This window comes from Haliotis cracherodii, unplaced genomic scaffold (genome assembly GCF_022045235.1).
Source record: "Haliotis cracherodii isolate W230 unplaced genomic scaffold, xgHalCrac1.p SCAF_1, whole genome shotgun sequence".
Taxonomy (NCBI): domain Eukaryota; kingdom Metazoa; phylum Mollusca; class Gastropoda; order Lepetellida; family Haliotidae; genus Haliotis; species Haliotis cracherodii.
This window is the reverse complement of record NW_027266264.1, coordinates 626,681-651,491: the sequence shown is the minus strand read 5'-3', so window position 1 is coordinate 651,491 and position 24,811 is coordinate 626,681. Positions and strand designations below refer to the sequence as shown.

At 41.7% G+C, this 24,811-nt stretch overlaps 2 protein-coding genes across 2 annotated transcripts; both read right to left on the bottom strand.

The window, feature by feature from the left end:
- Positions 1-2,961: 2,961 nt before the first annotated feature.
- LOC139458569 (mitochondrial inner membrane protein Mpv17-like) lies at positions 2,962-23,957 on the bottom strand. Its single transcript, XM_071240000.1, has 7 exons — positions 23,787-23,957; positions 19,318-19,433; positions 18,574-18,663; positions 13,745-13,840; positions 11,712-11,744; positions 6,350-6,402; positions 2,962-4,471 (listed from the first exon to the last, which is right to left on the bottom strand). The coding sequence occupies exons 1-7, from the start codon at positions 23,857-23,859 to the stop codon at positions 4,402-4,404; spliced, it is 531 nt and encodes a 176-aa protein (XP_071096101.1). The 5' UTR covers positions 23,860-23,957; the 3' UTR covers positions 2,962-4,401.
- LOC139477935 (variant surface antigen B-like) lies at positions 3,121-3,480 on the bottom strand. Its single transcript, XM_071260387.1, has one exon. It carries the CDS (start codon positions 3,478-3,480, stop codon positions 3,121-3,123), a length of 360 nt encoding a protein of 119 aa, XP_071116488.1.
- Positions 23,958-24,811: the final 854 nt, after the last annotated feature.

Below are 24,811 nucleotides of genomic sequence, written 5' to 3'. Positions count from 1 at the left end.
TATCGATTTCTGAGTTAACATATTGTTTCAATTTGGGAATCAATACGTAACAACACGCATCATCAACCACTTGAATTTCCAGCACTGAACATGCATCATCAAACATTTGTATTTCAGCAAATCAGATGCCAGGAGCCTCATATGTTTATCTCCACTGACTCTGACAGTGTACAGGTATCAGATCTCATCAAGCCGAGACATCATGTCACTGACTCTGACAGTGTACAAGGATCAGATCTCATCAAGCCGAGACATCCTGTCACTGACTCTGACAGTGTACAGGGATCAGATCTCATCAAACCCAGACATCATGTCAGAGATAATGTTGACAGGATGAGACATTGGCTTGGAGATCGTGTTGACAAGATGAAACATCGGCTTGGAGATCGTGTTGACAAGATGAGACATAGAGATCGTGTTGACAAGATGAGACTTCAGGTCAGAGATCGTTTTGACAAGATGAGACATTAGGTCAGATATCGTGTTGAGAAGATGAGACATCAGGTCAGAGATCGTGTTGACAAGATGAGACATAGAGATCCTGTTGACAAGATGCGACATTAGGTCCGAGATCGTGTTGACAAGATGAAACATTGGCTTGGAGATCGTGTTGACAAGATGAGACATAGAGATCGTGTTCCCAAGATGAGACTTCAGGTCAGAGATCGTGTTGACAAGATGAGACATCAGGTCAGAGATCGTGTTGACAAGATGAGACATAGAGATTGTGTTGCCAAGATGAGACTTCAGGTCAGAGATCGTGTTGAGAAGATGAGACATCAGGTCAGAGATCGTGTTGACAAGATGAGACATAGAGATCGTGTTCCCAAGATGAGACTTCAGGTCAGAGATCGTGTTGAGAAGATGAGACATCAGGTCAGAGATCGTGTTGACAAGATGAGACATAGAGATCGTGTTCCCAAGATGAGACTTCAGGTCAGAGATCGTGTTGAGAAGATGAGACATCAGGTCAGAGATCGTGTTGACAAGATGTGACATCGGCTTAGAGATCATGTTGACAAGATGAGACATCAGGTCAGAGATCGTGTTGACAAGATGAGACATCAGGTCAGAGATCGTGTTGACAAGATGAGACATCGGCTTAGAGATCACGTTAACAAGATGAGACATTCAAATACTCAAATTCTTCACAGATACAGTAAATATGTGGCAATAGATCAGCTTATGTTATTCAAATCATGCATTCATATGCAACAGTGGCATGCGACACGACACAATTGTTGACTGTATATAAGCAGCCACATTATACATGGACACGGTCAATGAATTCGTCTTTCCAAAGTTTTAGAGATTTGACAGACGCTTCAGAGCCTTTGTCTTCTCAAAAGACATGTTGCTGATCGACAGGGTTTGAACTTCTTTGTATATTTGTGACAATGGCACGATGAAAATAATTTCCTGGTGTCTGAAGGTCACTCAGAATACACATTATGTTAAGAACAATACCTTGTGAAAACATGATGACACCACAAATTAATAGGATAATGTAAAATGATGACTTAATGAACATGCTTAATGCAATCATAAATTTCAATGTTCAGAAATGACCATATTAACAACCTCAATGGAGAGGAAGAGGCAAACTCTAAAACTGCTTATTATCTAACTATAGTATCTATCTATCCTTGGTGCCCTGACATTTGGTTGGCACAAATAAACCCTGTGGCACACCTGATACAGCTCCATCCCGGATATGGAAGGGTTCTTCCTGACACAGCTCCATCCCGGATAGGACAGGGTTCTTCCTGATACAGCTCCATCCCGGACATGGAAGGGTTCTTCCTGATACAGCTCCATCCCGGACATAGAAGGGTTCTTCCTGATACAGCTCCATCCCGGATAGGGCAGGGTTCTTCCTGATACAGCTCCATCCCGGACATGGAAGGGTTCTTCCTGATACAGCTCCATCTCGGACATGGAAGGGTTCTTCCTGATACAGCTCCATCCCAGATAGGGCAGGGTTCTTCCTGATACAGCTCCATCTCGGACATGGAAGGGTTCTTCCTGATACAGCTCCATCCTGGATAGGGCAGGGTTCTTCCTGATACAGCTCCATTCCGGACATGGAAGGGTTCTTCCTGATACAGCTCCATCCCGGATAGGGCAGGGTTCTTCCTGATACAGCTCCATCCCGGACATGGAAGGGTTCTTCCTGATACAGCTCCATCCCGGATAGGGCAGGGTTCTTCCTGATACAGCTCCATCTCGGACATGGAAGGGTTCTTCCTGATACAGCTCCATCCCGGATAGGGCAGGGTTCTTCCTGATACAGCTCCATCCCGGACATGGAAGGGTTCTTCCTGATACAGCTCCATCCCGGACGTGGAAGGGTTTTCCTGATACAGCTCCATCCCGGACATGGAAGGGTTCTTCCTGATACAGCTTCATCCCGGACATGGTAGGGTTCTTCCTGATACAGCTCCATCCCGGACATGGAAGGGTTCTTCCTGATACAGCTCCATCCTGGACATGGAAGGGTTCTTCCTGATACAGCTTCATCCCGGATATGGAAGGGTTCTTCCTGATACAGCTTCATCCCGGATATGGAAGGGTTCTTTCTGATACAGCTCCATCCCGGATAGGGCAGGGTTCTTCCTTATATGGAATATGATTTCTGTCAATAGTACATGCTGTATATAAATGAATCTTGCTTAATATCTAAGCCAGGGGTCTTATTTATATAATACATGTCTACATCGAATGTTTAATGTTATAAATATATATCAATGTATTGTGAGTTCTGCATGCGAGTTTAATGTTTCCATATATGAGTTTCTCCTGATATTCTGAATGTTGTGATTATAAACATATACATATTTTACACCTGTATATAAGATTTAGTTCCTTACATACAGTCAATATGGCTCTTGATACACAGAATAAATCAAGCGAATACAAAACCCAATATACTGATTATATTTCTCCATTTTTAATGTCTGAAGTGTCACAGTAGTGTAGACAATCACCGGCAGATGAACCTCCTGGTAGAAATTATAGGACCTTGACCTTCAATTTGCAAATAGAAGTATAGGTGATGGGGGTACGGCCGCAACCCATCCTCGCCATCATATAAAATTTTCGACCTTCATGTAAACATTATCAGGGGCTGGATCTTGCACTGGAGTCATGGTCATCCCCATTGCCTATACTACTGCTGGAGTCGTGGTCGTCCCCATTGCCTATACTACTGCTGGAGTCATGGTCGTCCCCATTGCCTATGGTACTGCTGGAGTCGTGGTCGTCCCCATTGCCTATACTACTGCTGGAGTCGTGGTCGTCCCCATTGCCTATAGTACTGCTGGAGTCGTGGTCGTCCCCAGTGCCTATACTACTGCTGGAGTTGTGGTCGTCCCCATTGCCTATACTACTGCTGGAGTCATGGTCGTCCCCATTGCCTATACTACTCACAATTATATAAAAATACCAAACTCGTGGCAATTTCTGTTTCTGCCACCTCATCTGGGGCATCACATGCAGTGATAGGCACAGCCACTAGACCGCTAGTCCCAGACTAGTTTGTTTTTGTTTGTTGTTTAATGACGGTGGTCTGTAAATAATCGAGTCTGGACCAGACAATGCAGTGATTGATAACATGATCATCGGTCCATGCAAGTGGGATATGATGACATACATCAACAGGTCAGCAAGCCTGACCACCTGATCCCGTTACCAGACTAGTAACAATCTAGATGGACTAGTTGTCTTATCCCCAAGCCTAGTTACTTTACATAACCATTCGTCCGACAAGGGCTGCCGACTGCTTGTATATAACCAATGGTGTCAGCCCGTGTCCTGGTCAAGCAGCAGCTGTCCTGTCATGAAGGTCATGGTGTGAAGGTCATGTCATGACGAAGTTCTACGACGCCAGAAGGGCAGGCAACCACTGACAGTAAAGATGACAACCTGACCTCGAGTGACAGCTCCATCTTCCCGAGGCAAGGGCGTTAACTGAATATAACTGTCCATTTTCCACCTTTGCCGAACTAGGCTGGAATTATGGAGTTATAGTTTGGCTGGACTAATGAGTCTATGCACACTCAAATCAAAATCACATAACGAAATCGACATCTGCTTTGTAAACTGTTGTGCAGATTTCTGTCAACTGCAGGAATTGCAAAGCATGTGTACTGCCAACTCGGCGTTAACAGATATTTTCTAAATCTTTTCATGTTTTTAATCAAGGTGCTCATCTGATCTGACACACTTCATGAAGTAAGACCTGTTTTATTATAATATAGATTTTGATTATCGATCAGAATATGGATATGAAAGAGCCCAGAAATTCCAGCAAATTTAGGCAAGGGTAGAACCTGGAATTTACAGTCAGGTAAGTCCCTTGCCCTAGGCAGATGCCCAATCTCGAGAGAGGGCAACCCGACCTCACTTCTTCTCTGACATCCAGGCCATGTATGTATTCCATCCCAGGGCCACGAAGTTGACAAACAGAACTCTGAAAAAAACACCATAGAGTCTTTAAAATGAAATCCTGACACTAATGGTGCATCAAATAGATACATACTTACATTCTGTTGTTGTGCACCATACAGCGACTGTCCACATGGAAAACTACGGGCACATACATGAGCAGCCCTTTCACGCCCATTTTCTAAAGACATGACAGTTCTAACATGCCCTATGCACTCTAAGTCTCAAGAAGTTTTGGGAAACACATACTTAGAATTTAAACCAGAAAATGACATGTCCCTAGCTTTCCTCAGAAGGAATTGAATATTGATCAGTTATTTCTATTCAAGGATAACCTCTAAGATGACCTAGACCGTAGACACTTCAGATGTTAGAACCCAGTGGCATTGGAGTTGGTCACGTTTTCTAAGACACCTGCAATATCAGATGTCATTCAGCAGGGATGAATTGTGATGAAGGAACAAACATGCAATTGACTTTCACTTTGCGGGAGTTCATTGGAGTATGAACCTTCATAGAGTGAGGGCCAAACTATGAACATTGGAGCTTGCGACAACGTTCATACAATGTTTGGCCCTCACTCTATGAAGGTTCATGCTCCAATGAACTCACACAAAGTGAAAGTCAATTCTTATAATTTTTTATATCACTATTTTCTGCCTCGAGGGATGTAGCGCTAGATCGATACAAGTGACTTCGATTCATGTTTACACTGACAGCCATACAACAACCAGCTGTATCATGGAATAAAATGGTTCCCTAAAAAAAGAGGTGACGTGAGAGTATGTGTGCCCTGCTTTGACCATCTGACACAACACATATTTTCAAACAATATCATCACTGGAGGAGAAAGGTCTGTTAAGAACTACCTCAGTAAGTCAGTCACAATGACAGTGCGTTGTAATATGGGAGAGATTTCCAAAGTTGTTAATGAACATGTGGCAGTTACATGTGTTAGTCATCATTAATCCACTGGCCAATCATTGAAAGGTGGTTATAAAAGAGAGATACTGAGGTCAACTCAAGACTGCTGCAGACTGTCCTTGTCAGACTAGATCGCTCGAGTTGATACTACGATTGTGCAAGGAAAGTTTAGGCAGTTCGTCAGCGTTTACATCATTTCATGAACAATGTATGAACGTCAATGTCATTCATATGCTTATGAATGTCAATTTCATGGTCATGTGACTGGCCTCTCTTCCAGTGGAAAAGCTGTATATCATGTAAACTTCAAATAAAAAAATATATTATGTGATGCCATTTAGCGGAGATGAAGTGGGATGAAGGAACAAACCTGTGTTGGAGTGGGATGAAAGAACAAACCTGTGTTGAAGTGGGATGAAGGAACAAACCTGTGTCGAAGTGGGATGAAGGAACAATCCTGTGTTGAAGTGGGATGAAGGAACAATCCTGTGTTGAAGTGGGATGAAGGAACAAACCTGTGTTGAAGTGGGATGTAGGAACAAACCTGTGTTGAAGTGGGATGAAGGAGCAAACCTGTGTTGAAGTGGGATGAAGGAACAATCCTGTGTTGAAGTGGGATGAAGGAACAAACCTGTGTTGAAGTGGGATGAAGGAACAAACCTGTGTTGAAGTGGGATGAAGGAACAATCCTGTGTTGAAGTGGGATGAAGGAGCAATCCTGTGTTGAAGTGGGATGAAGGAGCAATCCTGTGTTGAAGTGGGAGGAAGGAACAAACCTGTGTTGAAGTGGGATGAAGGAACAAACCTGTGTTGAAGTGGGATGAAGGAACAAACCTGTGTTGAAGTGGGATGAAGGAACAATCCTGTGTTGAAGTGGGATGAAGGAGCAATCCTGTGTTGAAGTGGGAGGAAGGAACAAACCTGTGTTGAAGTGGGATGAAGGAGCAATCCTGTGTTGAAGTGGGATGAAGGAACAAACCTGTGTTGAAGTGGGATGAGGTAGAAGTTGATGAGCTGTGCAGCCGGCCACACCTGCAAAAACAACCCTGACATTCAGTGTGGAGATGGTGTGTGGAGACTGTGTGGAGACTGTGTGAAGACTATGTGGAGACTGTGTGGAGACTGTGTGGAGACTGTGTGTGGAGACAGTGTGGAGACTGTGTGTGGAGATGGTGTGGAGACGTTGTGTGGACTGTGTGTGGACTGTGCAGACTGTGTGTGGAGACAGTGTGTGGAGACTGTGTGTGGAGATGGCAAGCAGACTGTGTATGTGGAGACTGTGTGTGGAGACAGTGTGGAGATTGTGTGTGTGGAGACAGTTTGTAGAGGCTGTGTGTGGAGCTTGTGGGTGGAGATGGTGTGGAGACAGTGTGTGTAGACTGTGAATGGAGATGGTGTGGAGACAGTGTGTGGAGACTGTGTGTGGAGATGGTGTGGAGACAGTATGTGGAGACTGTGTGTGGAGACAGTGTGGAGACTGTGTGAAGATGGTGTGGAGACAGTGTGTGGAGACTGTGTGTGGAGACTGTGTGTGTGGAGTCTGTATGTGGAGACTGTGTGTGTAGTGGCTGTGTGTGGAGTCTGTGTGTGGAGACTGTGTGTGGAGACTGTGTGTGGAGATGGTGTGGAGACAGTGTATGGAGACTGTGTGTGGAGACAGTGTGTGGAGACTGTGTGTGGAGACTGTGTGTGGACTGTTCTGAGATAGCATGTGGAGACTGTGTGTTGAGATGGTGTGGAGACAGTGTATGGAGACAGTGTGCAGAGACTGTGTGTGGAGACAGTGTGTGGAGACTGTGTGTGGAGACTGTGAGTGGACTGTTCGGGGCAGTGTGTGGAGATGGTGTGGAGACAGTGTGTGGATATGGTTTGGAGACAGTGTGTGGAGATGTAGTGGAGACAGTGTGTGGAGACTGTGTGTTGAGACAGTTTGTAGAGAAGGTTTGGAGACAGTGTGTGGAGATGTAGTGGAGACTGTGTGTGGAGACTGTGTGTTGAGACAGTGTGTGGAGATGGTTAAGAGACAGTTTGTGGAGATGTAGTGGAGACTGTGTGTGGAGACTGTGTGTGGAGATGGCAAGGAGACTGTGTGTGGACTGTTCGGAGACAGTGTGTGGAGACTGTGTGTGTGGAGACTGTGTGTGGAGACTGTGTGTGAGGAGACAGTTTGTAGAGGCTGTGTGTGGAGCTTGTGGGTGGAGATGGTGTGGAGACAGTGTGTGTAGATTGTGAATGGAGATGGTGTGGAGACAGTGTGTGGAGACTGTGTGTGGAGACTGTGTCTGGAGACAGTGTGGAGACTGTGTGAAGATGGTGTGGAGACAGTGTGTGGAGACTGTGTGTGGAGACTGTGTGTGTGGAGTCTGTATGTGGAGACTGTGTGTGTAGAGGCTATGTGTGGAGTCTGTGTGTGGAGACTGTGTGTGGAGACTGTGTGTGGAGATGGCAAGGAGACTGTGTGTGGACTGTTCGGAGACAGTGTGTGGAGACTGTGTGTGTGGAGACTGTGTGTGGAGACTGTGTGTGAGGAGACAGTTTGTAGAGGCTGTGTGTGGAGCTTGTGGGTGGAGATGGTGTGGAGACAGTGTGTGTAGATTGTGAATGGAGATGGTGTGGAGACTGTGTCTGGAGACAGTGTGGAGACTGTGTGAAGATGGTGTGGAGACAGTGTGTGGAGACTGTGTGTGTGGAGTCTGTATGTGGAGACTGTGTGTGTAGAGGCTATGTGTGGAGTCTGTGTGTGGAGACTGTGTGTGGAGATGGTGTGGAGACAGTGTGTGGAGACTGTGTGTGGAGACTGTGTGTGGACTGTTCAGAGATAGCGTGTGGAGACTGTGTGTGGAGATGGCGTGGAGACTGTGTATGGAGACAGTGTGTGGCGACAGTGTGTGGAGACAGTTTGTGGAGACTGTGAGTGGACTGTTCGGAAACAGTGTGTGGAGATGGTGTGGAGACAGTGTGTGGAGATGGTGTGGAGACAGTGTATGGAGACTGTGCATGGAGACTGTGAGTGGAGATGGTGTGGAGACAGTGTGTGGAGACTGTGTGTGGAGACTGTGTGTGGACTGTTCAGAGATAGCGTGTGGAGACTGTGTGTGGAGATGGCTTGGAGACAGTGTGTGGAGACTGTGTGTGGAGATGGCGTGGAGACTGTGTGCAGAGACTGTGTGTGGAGACAGTGTGTGGAGACAGTGTGTGGAGACTGTGAGTGGACTGTTCGGAGACAGTGTGTGGAGATGGTGTGGAGACAGTGTGTGGATATGGTTTGGAGACAGTGTGTGGAGATGTAGTGGAGACTGTGTGTGGAGACTGTGTTGAGATGGTGTGGAAAAAGTTTGTGGAGACTGTGTTGAGATGGTGTGGAGACTGTGTGTGGACTGTGTGGAGACAGTGTGTGGAGACTGTGTTTGGAGATGGTGTGGAGACTGTGTGTAGACGTTGAGTGGAGACTGTCTGGAGACTGTGTGTGGAGACTGTGTGTAAAGGCTGTGTGTGGAGATGATGTGGAGACAGTGTGTGGAGACAGTGTATGGAGACTGTGTTTGGAGATGGTGTGGAGAATGTGTGTGTAGACGTTGAGTGGAGACTGTGTGGAGACTGTGTGAAGGCTGTGTGTTGAGATAGTGTGGAGATGGTGTGGAGACTGTGTGTAGACGTTGAGTGGAGACTGTATGGAGACTGTGTGTGAAGACTGTGTGTTGAGATGGTGTGGAGACTGTGCTAGGACTGTGTGGAGACAGTGTTTGGAGATGGTGTGGAGACTGTGTGTTGAGATGGTTTGGAGACTGTGTGTGGAGACTGTGTGTTGAGATGGTTTGGAGACTGTGTGTGGAGACTGTGTGTTGAGATGGTGTGGAGACTGTGTGTGGAGATGGTGTGGAGACTGTGTGTGGAGATGGTGTGGAGACTGTGAGTGGACTGTGTGGAGACAGTGGGTGGAGACAGTGTATGGAGACTGTGTTTGGACTGTGTGGAGACAGTGTATGGAGACTGTGTGTGGACTGTGAGGAGACAGTGTATGGAGACAGTGTGTGGAGAGGTAGTGGAGACTGTGTGTGGAGACAGTGTGTGGAGATGGTTTGGAGACTGTGTGTGGAGACAGTGTGTGGAGATGGTTTGGAGACTGTGTGTGGACTGTGTGGAGACAGTGTATGGAGACAGTGTGTGGAGACAGTGTGTGGAGATGGTTTGGAGACTGTGTGTGGACTGTGTGGAGACAGTGTATGGAGACTGTGTGTGGAGACAGTGTGTGGAGATGGTTTGGAGACTGTGTGTGGACTGTGTGGAGACAGTGTGTGGAGATGGTTTGGAGACTGTGTGTGGACTGTGTGGAGACAGTGTATGGAGACAGCGTGTGGAGAGGTAGTGGAGACTGTGTGTGGAGACAGTGTGTGGAGATGGTTTGGAGACTGTGTGTGGACTGTGTGGAGACTGTGAGTGGACTGTTTGGAGACAGTGTGTGGAGACTGTGTGGAGACAGTGTGTGGAGATGGTTTGGAGACAGTGTGTGGAGATGGTGTGGAAACAGTGTGTTTGGAGAGGTAGTGGAGACTGTGTGTGGAGACTGTGTGTTGAGACAGTGTGTTGAGAAGGTTTGGAGACAGTGTGTGGAGATGGTGTGGAAACAGTGTGTGTGGAGACTGTGTGGAGACTGTGTGTGTGGATACTGTGTGTGTAGAGGCTGTGTTGACGTTGTGTGGAGACTGTATGGAGACTGTGTGTGAAGACTGTGTGTAGAGGCTGTGTGTTGAGTCTGTGGGTGGAGACTGTGTCTAAAGGCTGTGTGTGGAGTCTGTGTGTGGAGACTGTGTGTAAAGGCTGTGTATGGAGACTGTGTATGGAAACTTTGTGTAAAGGCTGTGTGTGGGGATGGTGTGGAGACTGTGTGTAAAGGCTGTGTGTGGGAATGGTGTGGAGACGTGTGTAAAGGCTGTGTGGAGACAGTGTTTGGAGACTGTGTGTAGACGTTGAGTGGAGACTGTATGGAGACTGTGTGTGGAGACTGTGCGTAAAGGCTGTGTGTGGAGATGATGTGGAGACAGTGTGTGGAGACAGTGTATGGAGACTGTGTTTGGAGATGGTGTGGAGACTGTGTGTGTAGACGTTGAGTGGAGACTGTGTGGAGACTGTGTGTGGAGACTGTGTAAAGGCTGTGTGTGGAGACAGTGTGGAGACTGTGTGTGGAGACTGTGTTTGGAGATGGTGTGGAGACTGTGTGTAGACGTTGAGTGGAGACTGTGTGTAGACGTTGAGTGGAGACTGTATGGAGACTGTGTGTGAAGACTGTGTGTAGAGGCTGTGTGTGGAGTCTGTGTGCGGAGACTGTGTGTGGAGACTGTGAGTAAAGGCTGTGTGTGGAGACTGTGTGTGTGGAGACTGCTTGAAAAGTGTGTGTGGAGTCTGTATGTGGAGACTGTGTGTAGAGGCTGTGTTGACGTTGTGCGGAGACTGTATGGAGACTGTGTATGAAGACTGTGTGAAGAGGCTGTGTGTGGAGACTGTGTGTGGAGACTGTGAGTAAAGGCTGTGTGTGGAGTCTGTGTGTGGAGAGTGTGTGTGTGGAGACTGCTTGAAATGTGTGTGTGGAGTCTGTGTGTGGAGGCTGTGTGTAGAGGCTCTGTATGTGGAGTCTGTATGTGGAGACTGTGTGTGTAGAGGCTGTGTGTGGAGACTGTGTGTTGAGATGGTGTGGAGACTGTGTGGAGATGGTGTGTTGAGATGGTGTGGAGAATGTGTGTTGAGATGCTTTGGAGACTGTGTGTGGAGACTGTGTGTTGAGATGGTTTGGAGACTGTGTGTGGAGACTAAGTGTTGAGATGGTGTGGAGACTGTGTGTGGAGACTGTGTGTGGAGATGGTGTGGAGACTGTGAGTGGAGACTAAGTGTTGAGATGGTGTGGAGACTGTGTGTGGAGATGGTTTGGAGACTGTGTGTGGAGACTAAGTGTTGAGATGGTGTGGAGACTGTGTGTGGAGATGGTGTGGAGGCTGTGTGTGGAGATGGTGTGGAGACTTTGAGTGGACTGTGTGGAGACGGTCTTTGAATACTGTTTTTGAAGTATATGTGGAGACTGTGTGTGGAGTCCATTAGTTCAGACTGTAGGGTTTGTCTGTGTGTGGAGACTGTGTGTTGAGTCTTTGTGTGAAGATTGTGTGTGGAGAATTGCGGAGTCTGTGTGTGGAGACTTTCTGTGCAGTCCTTGTGTGAAGAATGTGTGTGAAGAATATGCATATATGTAAGCAAACAATCACAAATTAACTGGGTAATGGAGATGGATTTTTCCTGCAGTTTCCTCCAAGTGAATGCTTATTTAGTATATGAGGTGTTGCAGATTTCCTTACCTTGTAATTTGTCATCAGAATCGTAAGGTAGTCCTGAAAAAGGAAACACAAACAATCAATAGACTGAATGTTCTTCAGCACAGCTTCATGTCTACTCCACAGTGTAGTCCATATTGTTGTGTAACTGACAGAATACAACACATATTGTCCTGTAACTGACACAATACAACACATATTGCCGTGTAACTGACACAATACAACACATATTGTCCTGTAACTGACACAATACAACACATATTGCCATGTAACTGACACAATACAACACATATTGTCCTGTAACTGACACACTACAACACATATTGCCGTGTAAGTGACACAATACAACACATATTGTCCTGTAACTGACACAATACAACACATATTGTCCTGTAACTGACACAATACAACACATATTGCCGTGTAACTGACACAATACAACACATATTGCTGTTTAACTGACAGAATACAACACCTATTGCCGTGTAACTGACAGAATATAACACATATTGCTGTGTAACTGACAGAATACAACACATATTGTCCTGTAACTGATGCAATACAACACATATTGCCATGTAACTGACAGAATACAACACATATTGTCCTGTAACTGATGCAATACAACACATATTGCCATGTAACTGACAGAATACAACACATATTGCCGTGTAACTGACAGAATACAACATATATTGTCCTGTAACTGATGCAATAAAACACATATTGCCATGTAACTGACACAATACAACACATATTGTCCTGTAACTGATGCAATACAACACATATTGTCCTCTAACTGACAGAATACAACATATATTGTCCTGTAACTGACACAATACAACACATATTGTCCTGTAACTGACACAATACAACACATATTGTCCTGTAACTGATGCAATACGACACATATTGCCATGTAACTGACAGAATACAACACATATTGCCGTGTAACTGACAGAATACAACGCATATTGTCCTGTAACTGATGCAATAAAACACATATTGCCATGTAACTGACAGAATACAACACATATTGTCCTCTAACTGATGCAATACAACACATATTGTCCTGTAACTGACACAATACAACACATATTGCCGTGTAACTGACACAATACAACACATATTGTCCTGTAACTGACACAATACAACACATATTGTCCTGTAACTGACAGAATACAACACATATTGTCCTCTAACTGACAGAATACAACACATATTGTGCTCTAACTGACAGAATACAACACATATTGTCCTGTAACTTACAGAATACAACATATATTGTCCTGTAACTGACAGAATACAACACATATTGTCCTCTAACTGACAGAATACAACACATATTGTCCTCTAACTGACAGAATACAACACATATTGTCCTCTAACTGACAGAATACAACACATATTGTCCTCTAACTGACAGAATACAACACATATTGTCCTGTAACTGACAGAATACAACATATATTGTCCTGTAACTGACAGAATACAACACATATTGTCCTGTAACTGGCAGAATACAACACATATTGTCCTGTAACTGACCAAATGCAAAATACAAAAAGTAATGCATAGCCAAATTCAAAGACATTAATGCACATTTCTTTTTCAAATATGCCTTTCTTGTTGGAGAAGCATATCTTTAGCACAGTCGGCATGTTTTATTGAGAGGACAACCAGACTGTATTTAAACGTAATACAAATGTGGTTTTCCTTTCGTATCGTGCCATGATGGACATCCAACACACCGGAAGGCTACAGTTTATAAGATACAGCTTCCCTGGTCTATTGACTCAATTCTGCCTTATTACACATACATATTTCCTCAAGACATTAATCTACAAACATGACCAAATGACTTTGTAATTGTTTTACATGCAAGCTTAAGCATTATTGGCATTATGTTGCTTGTCTTGTGAGCGTCTCAGGAAAATGCCCACAAGAGACTATAGTAGGACGGAGGGACTCAATAAATGGATCGTCAGGTCCAGACGTGATCACGTATACGCTGCTGCCAACACACTACAGACTACACTTCCTAGAGTGTGTTGTACCTGTTTGACCTTCTGCTTGATGTCGTGGAAACTGTCGCCTCGGAACGCTGCCATTCCAGTCAGAAACAGCATTAGGACTTGAGGAGCGAAGAAAGCCTGAACACAGAGCAAACCAAGTTACACTTCCAACATGGCACCTGGCAAGGTGTTCCTGCAGGTGTGGACTTCAGGCACCCACAGAACTCCATTCTCATTATAACCTACATATACACGGCTGATGTGTTTTTCAATAACAGTGGTGTTTGCAGCGTTTAAAGAGATGCAGGAATGTGCGTCCAGAATGCACAAATACATGGAATGGACGCAGAAAAAAATATATATTGCATCTTAAGGGAGCCACAGTAACATTAATTGTACCAAAATTATTGACAAGAAATATAAAGTTCCTTTAATAAAAGTAATCTAACAGTTCAGTACACTGAGTATACACCGTTTCATTACTCCTATTTCCAGTCACGACCCATGAAATAAAAAATTGGGGGTCTGGTGTTAGTGAATAATAGTTGTTTGTCAATAACAGCGGGGTTTGTCAATAACACTGGTATTAGTGAATAGTTGTTTGTCAATAATAGTGGCGTTTGTCAATAACACTGGTATTAGTGAATAATAGTTGTTTGTCAATAATAGTGGCGTTTGTCAATAACACTGCTGTTAGTGAATAATAGTTGTTTGTCAATAATGGTGGCTTTTGTCAGTAACACTGGTTTTAATGAATAATAGTTGTTTGTCAATAATAGCGGCGTTTGTCAATAACACTGGTATTAGTGAATAATAGTTGTTTGTTAATAATAGTGGCATTTGTCAAAAACACTGCTGTTAGTGAATAATAGTTGTTTGTCAATAATAGCGGCGTTTGTCAATAACACTGGTATTAGTGAATAATAGTTGTTTGTCAATAACACTGGTATTAGTGAATAATAGTTGTTTGTTAATAATAGTGGCATTTGTGAAAAACACTGCTGTTAGTGAATAATAGTTGTTTGTCAATAATAGTGGCATTTGTCAATAACACTGCTGTTAGTGAATAATAGTTGTTTGTCAATAATAGCGGCGTTTGTCAATGACACTGGTATTAGTGAATAATAGTCGTTTGTCAATAATAGCGGTGTTTGTCAATAACACTGCTGTTAATGTATAATAGTTGTTTGTCACAAGTAGTTGTGTTTGTCAATAACACTGCTGTTAGTGAATAATAGTTGTTTGTCAATAATAGTGGCGTTTGTCAATAAAACTGGTGTTAATGTATAATTGTTGTTTGTGACAAATAGTTGTGTTTGTCAATAACACTGCTGTTCGTGAATAATAGTTGTTTGTCAATAACAGCAGGGTTTGTCAATAACACTGGTATTAGTGAATAATAGTTGTTTGTCAATAATAGTGGCGTTTGTCAATAACACTGGTATTAGTGAATAATAGTTGTTTGTCACAAATAGTTGTGTTTGTCAAAAACACTGCTGTTCGTGAATAATAGTTGTTTGTCAATAACAGCGGGGTTTGTTAATAACACTGGTATTAGTGAATAATAGTTGTTTGTCAATAATAGTGGCTTTTGTCAATAACACTGGTATTAGTGAATAGTAGTTGTTTGTCAATAATAGTGGAGTTTGTCAATAACACTGCTGTTAGTGAATAATAGTTGTTTGTCAATAATGGTGGCGTTTGTCAGTAACACTGGTATCAGTGAATAATATTTGTTTGTCAATAATAGCGGGGTTTCTCAATAACACTGGTATTAGTGAATAATAGTTGTTTGTCAATAATAGTGGCGTTTGTCAATAACACTGGTATTGGTGAATAATAGTTGTTTGTTAATAATAGTGGCATTTGTCAAAAACACTGCTGTTAGTGAATAATAGTTGTTTGTCAATAACAGCGGCGTTTGTCAATAACACTGGTATTAGTGAATAATAGTTGTTTGTTAATAATAGTGGCATTTGTCAAAAACACTGCTGTTAGTGAATTATAGTTGTTTGTCAATAAAAGTGGCGTTTGTCAATAACAATGCTGTTAGTTAATAATAGTTGTTTGTCAATAATAGTGGCGTTTGTCAATAACACTGGTATTAGTGAATAATAGTTGTTTGACAATAATAGCGGTGTTTGTCAATAACACTGCTGTTAGTGTATAATAGTTGTTTGTCACAAGTAGTTGTGTTTGTCAATAACACTGCTGTTTGTGAATAATAGTTGTTTGTCAATAATAGTGGCGTTTGTCAATAACACTGGTGTTAATGTATAATAGTTGTTTGTCACAAATAGTTGTGTTTGTCAATAACACTGCTGTTCGTGAATAATAGTTGTTTGTCAATAATAGCGGCGTTTGTCAATAACACTGGTATTAGTGAATAATAGTTGTTTGTCAATAATAGTGACGTTTGTCAACACTGGTATTAGTGAATAATAGTTGTTTGTTAATAATAGTGGCATTTGTCAAAAACACTGCTGTTAGTGAATAATAGTTGTTTGTCAATAACAGTGGCGTTTGTCAATAACAATGTTGTTTGTCAATAATAGTGGCGTTTGTCAATAACACTGGTATTAGTGAATAATAGTTGTTTGACAATAATAGCGGTGTTTGTCAATAACACTGCTGTTAGTGTATAATAGTTGTTTGTCACAAGTAGTTGTGTTTGTCAATAACACTGCTGTTAGTGAATAATAGTTGTTTGTCAATAATAGTGGCGTTTGTCAATAAAACTGCTGTTAGTGTATAATAGTTGTTTGTCACAAATAGTTGTGTTTGTCAATAACACTGCTGTTTGTGAATAATAGTTGTTTGTCAATAACAGCGGGGTTTGTCAATAACACTAGTATTAGTGAATAATAGTTGTTTGTCAATAATAGTGGCATTTGTCAATAACACTGGTATTAGTGAATAATAGTTGTTTGTCACAAGTAGTTGTGTTTGTCAATAACACTGCTGTTTGTGAATAATAGTTGTTTGTCAATAATAGTGGCGTTTGTCAATAACACTGGTGTTAATGTATAATAGTTGTTTGTCACAAATAGTTGTGTTTGTCAATAACACTGCTGTTCGTGAATAATAGTTGTTTGTCAATAATAGCGGGGTTTGTCAATAACACTGGTATTAGTGAATAATAGTTGTTTGTCAATAATAGTGACGTTTGTCAACACTGGTATTAGTGAATAATAGTTGTTTGTTAATAATAGTGGCATTTGTCAAAAACACTGCTGTTAGTGAATAATAGTTGTTTGTCAATAACAGTGGCGTTTGTCAATAACAATGTTGTTTGTCAATAATAGTGGCGTTTGTCAATAACACTGGTATTAGTGAATAATAGTTGTTTGACAATAATAGCGGTGTTTGTCAATAACACTGCTGTTAGTGTATAATAGTTGTTTGTCACAAGTAGTTGTGTTTGTCAATAACACTGCTGTTAGTGAATAATAGTTGTTTGTCAATAATAGTGGCGTTTGTCAATAAAACTGCTGTTAGTGTATAATAGTTGTTTGTCACAAATAGTTGTGTTTGTCAATAACACTGCTGTTTGTGAATAATAGTTGTTTGTCAATAACAGCGGGGTTTGTCAATAACACTAGTATTAGTGAATAATAGTTGTTTGTCAATAATAGTGGCATTTGTCAATAACACTGGTATTAGTGAATAATAGTTGTTTGTCACAAATAGTTGTGTTTGTCAATAACACTGCTGTTCGTGAATAATAGTTGTTTGTCAATAATAGCGGGGTTTGTCAATAACACTGGTTTTAGTGAATAATAGTTGTTTGTCAATAATAGCGGGGTTGTCAATAACACTGGTTTTAGTGAATAATAGTTGTTTGTCAATAATGGTGGCGTTTCAATAACACTGGTGTTAGTGAATAATAGTTGTTTGTCAATAATAGTGGGGTTTGTCAATAACACTGCTGTTAGTGAATAATAGTTGTTTGTCAATAATAGCGGCGTTTGTCAATAACGCTGCTGTTAGTGTATAATAGTTGTTTGTCACAAGTAGTTGTGTTTGTCAATAACACTGCAGTTAGTGAATAATAGTTGTTTGTCAATAATAGTGGCGTTTGTCAATAACACTGGTGTTAGTAAAAAATAGTTGTTTGTCACAAATAGTGGTGTTTGAGGCTGAATTTAACCCCAATCCAGGTTGTTTAACAATCCTTAAAAAGACAACAGAATTATATTTGACATAGAAATACCCAATAACATATCTTATTTTGTTTGTAATATACTGTTGCTTCACAGCTCACCCTAGATGAGAACCTTCATACAAAATCTGAATTATATTCAACTTCACAAACCAGCAGAATCTATCTAGTTAGGCCAAGCAGAGTTGAGGAGTCTTGCTGCAAACACTTGACTTTGAGGACACAGCGTGCAGTAGAAGTGTTGAGTGAGTGAGTGAGTTGGGTTTAACGCCGCTTTTAACAGTATTCCAGTTATATCACGGCGTGTCAGCTTAATGTGGGAGGATTGCCCGAAGTGATGCAGGTCTCAGACGTTTAGCACTTCAGTGAAACCCACGAGCAGGGGCATGGTGCTGACAAACCTAGAAACATAATCGGGCACTTTATGTTTGTTTTATCATCTGACAGTTTGAAGTATTGCCACACAGTTGAGCGTTGTTGTCCAGTGTGGCTAAGAAAGGGAGTTAACTAAACTAAACAAGAGAGATAACTCTTAGAGTACTTGAGTACTTTGGATACTGTTCCATCCGTAGGTTGATCATAAAAAGATTCTATTATTATGTTTAGTTTAGTTAAGTAGTATCTGACAACACACATCCCAGCCATTAATCATCATCATCATCATCATCATCATCATCATCATCATCATCATCATCATCACTGGACTCACCTGATCTGCAAGCATCATTTTGATTGGTGCCGCCTTCTTCCCGATGAAGAGTCGATCTAGATTCATGTACCATCCACGGAGTGCTGGGCCCTGCCACCACAAGCAGATGTTCATACCTGGCTTCAACTGTCAAGTTCACAAAGTTTGTTTGTTTGTTGTTTAACGCCACTCAGAAATATTCCAGCTACATGACGGTGGCCTGTAAACAATTGAGTCTTGACCAGACAATACAGTGATTGACATCATAAGCATTGATCCATGCAATTGGGATACGATGACATGCATCAACCAAGTCAGCAAGCCTGACCACCCGATCCCGTTAGTCGCCTCTTACGACAAACATAGTCGCCTTTTATGGCAAGCATAGGCTGCTGAAGACCTAGTCTGACCCAGGACTTCACGGGTCAGTTCAGAAAGTAATTGTCCTGATGTTTAATTACATCAATCGTATTTATTCTGAACAGGACAGTGATTGACACTGTAATTGTAAATACTGTAACTTTAGTGTTTCCCATGGATACATCACGGCCAGGGTAAAGGTATTACTTCCAGACGACCTGGCAACGCACAGCTATCTTCCTTAAACATGTGACATCATCAGCAGTAACAGTGCCTGGGCACAACTTATTCCCAGTTCACAGTTGATTACATCAGTGGACTCGTGCTGTATTGTATTCAACACTGTTTCAACACTGAATGTTGCTTTTTGTCATACATACACAGGGTTCCAGGTGTAAGACTTACGATGATGACCGTGCCAAACACCAGGAAGCGTGCACTCCTGGCCAGGTCATAGTCCCTCAGTTCTGTCTTCTCCACCACCAACTGACTGATTCCATCACCAGCCATCATCAGGGTTCCTGTAGCAACAAACATAACACACAAAGTAGTTCGACACACATAACACACAAAGTAGTTCGACACACATAACACACAAAGTAGTCCGACACACAGAACACACAAAGTAGTTCAACACACATAACACACAAAGTAGTCCGACACACATAACACACAAAGTAGTCCAACACACATAACACACAAAGTAGTTCAACACACATAACACACAAAGTAGTCCAACACACAGAACACACAAAGTAGTTCGACACACATAACACACAAAGTAGTTCGACATACAGAACACACATAGTAGTTCAAAACACATAACACACAAAGTAGTCCAACACACATAACACACAAAGTAGTTCAACACACATAACACACAAAGTAGACCGACACACATAACACACAAAGTAGTTCAACATACAGAACACACATAGTAGTTCAAAACACATAACACACAAAGTAGTCCAACACACATAACACACAAAGTAGTTCAACACACATAACACACAAAGTAGACCGACACACATAACACACAAAGTAGTCCGACACACAGAACACACAAAGCAGTTCAACACACATAACACACAAAGTAGTCCAACACACATAACACACAAACTAGTCCAACATACAGAACCCACAAAGTAGTCCGACACACAGAACACACATAGTAGTCCAACACACAGAACACACAAAGTAGTTCGACACACATAACACACAAAGTAGTTCGACATACAGAACACACATAGTAGTTCGACACACATAACACACAAAGTAGTCCAACATACATAACACACAAAGTAGTTCGACACACATAACACACAAAGTAGTTCGACATACAGAACACACATAGTAGTTCGACACACATAACACACAAAGTAGTCCAACATACATAACACACAAAGTAGTTCGACACACATAACACACAAAGTAGTTTGACATACAGAACACACAAAGTAGTTTGACACACATAACACACAAAGTAGTCCAACACACAGAACACACAAAGAAGTTCGACACACATAACACAAAAGTAGTTCGACATACAGAACACACATAGTAGTTCGACACACATAACACACAAAGTAGTTTGGCACACATAACACACAAAGTAGTTCAACACACATAACACACAAAGTAGTTCAACACACATAACACACAAAGTAGTTCAACACACATAACACACAAAGTAGTTCGACACACATAACACACAAAGTAGTCCAACACACAGAACACACAAAGTAGTTCGACACACATAACACACAAAGTAGTTCGACATACAGAACACACATAGTAGTTCGACACACATTACACACAAAGTAGTTTGACACACAAAACACACAAAGTAGTCCAACACACATAACACACAAAGTAGTTCGACACACAGAACACACAAAGTAGTTCGACACACAGAACACACAAAGTAATTCGACATAAAGAACACACATAGTAGTTTGACACACATAACACACAAAGTAGTCGAACACACATAACACACAAAGTAGTCCGACACACGAGGCACACAAAGTAGTTCATCATACAGAACACACAAAGTAGTTCAACACACAGACCCCACAAAGTAGTCCAACATACAGAACCCACAAAGTAGTCCGACACACAGAACACACATAGTAGTTCGACACACATAACACACAAAGTAGTTTGGCACACATAACACACAACGTAGTTCAACACACATAACACACAAAGTAGTTCAACACAAATAACACACAAAGTAGTTTGACACACAAAACACACAAAGTAGTTCGACACACATAACACACAAAGTAGTCCAACACACAGAACACACAAAGTAGTTCGACACACATAACACACAAAGTAGTTCGACATACAGAACACACATAGTAGTTCGACACACATAACACACAAAGTAGTTTGGCACACGTAACACACAAAGTAGTTCAACACACATAACACACAAAGTAGTTCAACACACATAACACACAAAGTAGTCCAACACACATAACACACAAAGTAGTTCGACACACATAACACACAAAGTAGTCCAACACACAGAACACACAAAGTAGTTTGACACACAAAACACACAAAGTAGTCCAACACACAGAACACACAAAGTAGTTTGACACACAGAACACACAAAGTAGTTTGACACACAGAACACACAAAGTAGTTCGACACACAGAACACACATAGTAGTTCGACACACATAACACACAAAGTAGTCGAACACACATAACACACAAAGTAGTCCGACACACATGGCACACAAAGTAGTTCATCATACAGAACACACAAAGTAGTTCAACACACAGAACCCACAAAGTAGTCCAACATACAGAACCCACAAAGTAGTCCGACACACAGAACACACAAGTACTCCAACACACAGAACACACAAAGTACTCCAACACACATAACACACAAAGTACTCCAACACACAGAACACAGAAAGTAGTTCGATACACAGAACACACAAAGTAGTTCGATACACAGAACACACAAAGTAGTTCGACACATACAAATACTTTCAAGATCATGACAGGAGTCTTATCCAAACTGGCAAAAGAACACATGTAACATGGTATCAATCAACCTGGATAAACAAATCCTTTGTGTACCAAAGAAAACTTCAAATTCAGCTTCTATCCCATCTCTGTATTATACTTACTAGCATCTCTTAATACTACAGTAGGCTTATTACTACTAAATCTTAATACTATTAAATATTAAGCACAACCCCAGGAGACATCAGACCAGCAGCAGTCTTCCCCATCTGGGTCATGTGCATCATCAAATATATTGCAACATGGAGCCTTTGACACAAGTCCAACCTTATTTGAAAACAAACTGAGATCACACTTTTTTCTTGAGGCAAGTATAACTACCTTAACTCTGAACACACACCCACCCACACACACACACATACACACACACACCCACCCACACACATGAACACATGAACTCCGGGACACTTCAACTCTAGGACACATATGATCTCTAGGACACACATTTGAATTCTAGGACACATATGAACTCTAGCACACAAATGAACTCTAGCACACATATGAACTCTAGGACACACATATGAACTCTAGGACACACACATGAACTATGGGACACCCATATGAACTCTAGCACACAGATATGAACTCTAGCATACACATATGAACTATAGTACACACATATGAACTCTAGGAAACACATATGAACTATAAGACACATGAACTCTAGGACACATATGAACTCTAGCACACACATATGAACTCTAAGAAAGACATGAACTCTAGCACACACATATGAACTCTAAGACACTTGAACTCTAGGACACACCTATGAACTCTAAGACACACATGAACCCTAGGACACACACATGAACTCTAAGACACACATGAACTCTAGGACACACACATGAACTCTAGCACACACATATGCACTCTAGCATACACATATGAACTCTATGACACACCTATGAACTCTAGCACACACCTATGAACTCTAAGAAAGACATGAACTCTAGCACACACATATGAACTCTAGGAAACACATATGAACTCTAAGACACTTGAACTCTAGGACACATCTATGAACTCTAAGAAAGACATGAACTCTAGCACACACATATGAACTCTAGGAAACACATATGAACTCTAAGACACTTGAACTCTAGGACACATCTATGAACTCTAAGACACACATGAACCCTAGGAAACACATATGAACTATAAGACACACATGAACTCTAGGACACACACATGAACTCTAGCACACACATATGAACTCTAAGACAGCAACAAACTCTAGCATACACATTTGAACTCTAAGACACACATGAACTCTAGGACACACCTATGAACTCTAGCATACACATGAACTCAAAGCACACACATATGAACTCTAAGACACACATGAACTCTAGGACACACACATGAACTCTAAGACACACATGAACTCTAGGACACACACATGAACTCTGGCACACACATGAACCCTAGGACACACACATGAACTCAAGCACACACATGAACTCTAGTACATACATGAACTCTAGGACACATATATGAACTACAGGACAACCTCATACGAGGGATAGCCCTGCAAACAATTTCATATTTAAGATTATCATATTTAAGATTATTCTTAACATATAAAGTCCTTGCATGATAGCATAGTAAACATATGATATTTATAATATATTATATTATATATGAGCTTATTGTCTGAGAATCAGATGTATAAATAACAATTCTTTGATAATGTCTTTAAGTGTGATCTATTCAAATAACAAGTGCGTTTGCTTCGATTTCGTCTCTAGTTTTAAACGAATTACGTCTACTCCAGTTGAAAGTGAGTTAAGCCCAGCTTGTCGGCTAGGTCTCAGTTGGAGTTACCTGTAGTGGCGCATGTTGTCCTCCACGGGTACTTGTTGAGAACCCGGAGATACGATCGCCATAACCCCGCCATTCTCAACGTGTAGCAGTGTAGTTTTTACCTGTCCTCAGCTATAGACCTCTATTCTCACAACCCCAGAGCGACCGACGATTGCACCGCCGTTTCTCGACTCGTGGTAGCTCGCGTTCATATGCGCATGCGTGTAGCAGCCGACAACTCGACGCGATGCGAACTCTCAATATAAAATAACTTTGATCCAGAGGTTCAAACACGGCGCAAAGAAATTTTGTAGCATGTCTTGTTTGTTTGTTGTTTAATTCCGCACTCAGCAATATTCCGGCTATATGGCGGCGGTTTGTAAATAATCGAGTCTGGACCAGACAATCCAGTGACAGGATTAACTAATTTTTCCTCCCGTCGCAGCCTGTATCACGAAACTGGATGGCAGCCTTTGGCGTATAGAAGAAACGTCAACAAACTTCTAACTATGTATAAAATAATAAATAAGCAATGTCCTTCATGTGTAACTGATCTTATACCACCATCTGTGTCACAGGACGTCAATCGTAATCTCAGAAACCGCCAGATTGAGACACAATTGTAGCACACTAAATTCCGGCCTGGTTCGTGTTGACTTATTGACACTATTTCCTGTAAATGCTGAGCCCCTTGTGAAAATTCATTTAATTTCTTCTTCGAATTTACCTTATATGATGATTTAAGGGAGACATTACCGACAGCTATCGATAATCTTGGAGGACAAAAAACTCTACATAGTATTCGATTTGGTGACCCAAACCTAAATGTTTTCCTGAATACAAAAATATTCTTGTCTGTACACACATTTATAGAAACGACTAACAGATTCAGTAGCTGGCATAATTGTTTCAAAATTGTTCATCATAACACAAAAATGTATAATATTTGCATATGTACGAGATGCACACTGTCTTCACTTTCCAGCGCATTGTATATATCCTTCATATGAGGGCTGTTTATATTTCTCACTGTGTTTCCACAATAA

Coding starts and splice junctions, on each gene's coding strand:
- LOC139477935 (XM_071260387.1), bottom strand. CDS start 3,480: ATGAGGTGGCAGAAACAGAAATTGCCACGAGTTTGGTATTTTTATATA.
- LOC139458569 (XM_071240000.1), bottom strand. CDS start 23,859: ATGGCGGGGTTATGGCGATCGTATCTCCGGGTTCTCAACAAGTACCCG. Junction 19,434..23,786: donor GACAACATGCGCCACTACAG/GTAACTCCAACT, acceptor TTGTTGCTACAG/GAACCCTGATGATGGCTGGT. Junction 13,841..18,573: donor AAATGATGCTTGCAGATCAG/GTGAGTCCAGTG, acceptor CTCTGTGTTCAG/GCTTTCTTCGCTCCTCAAGT.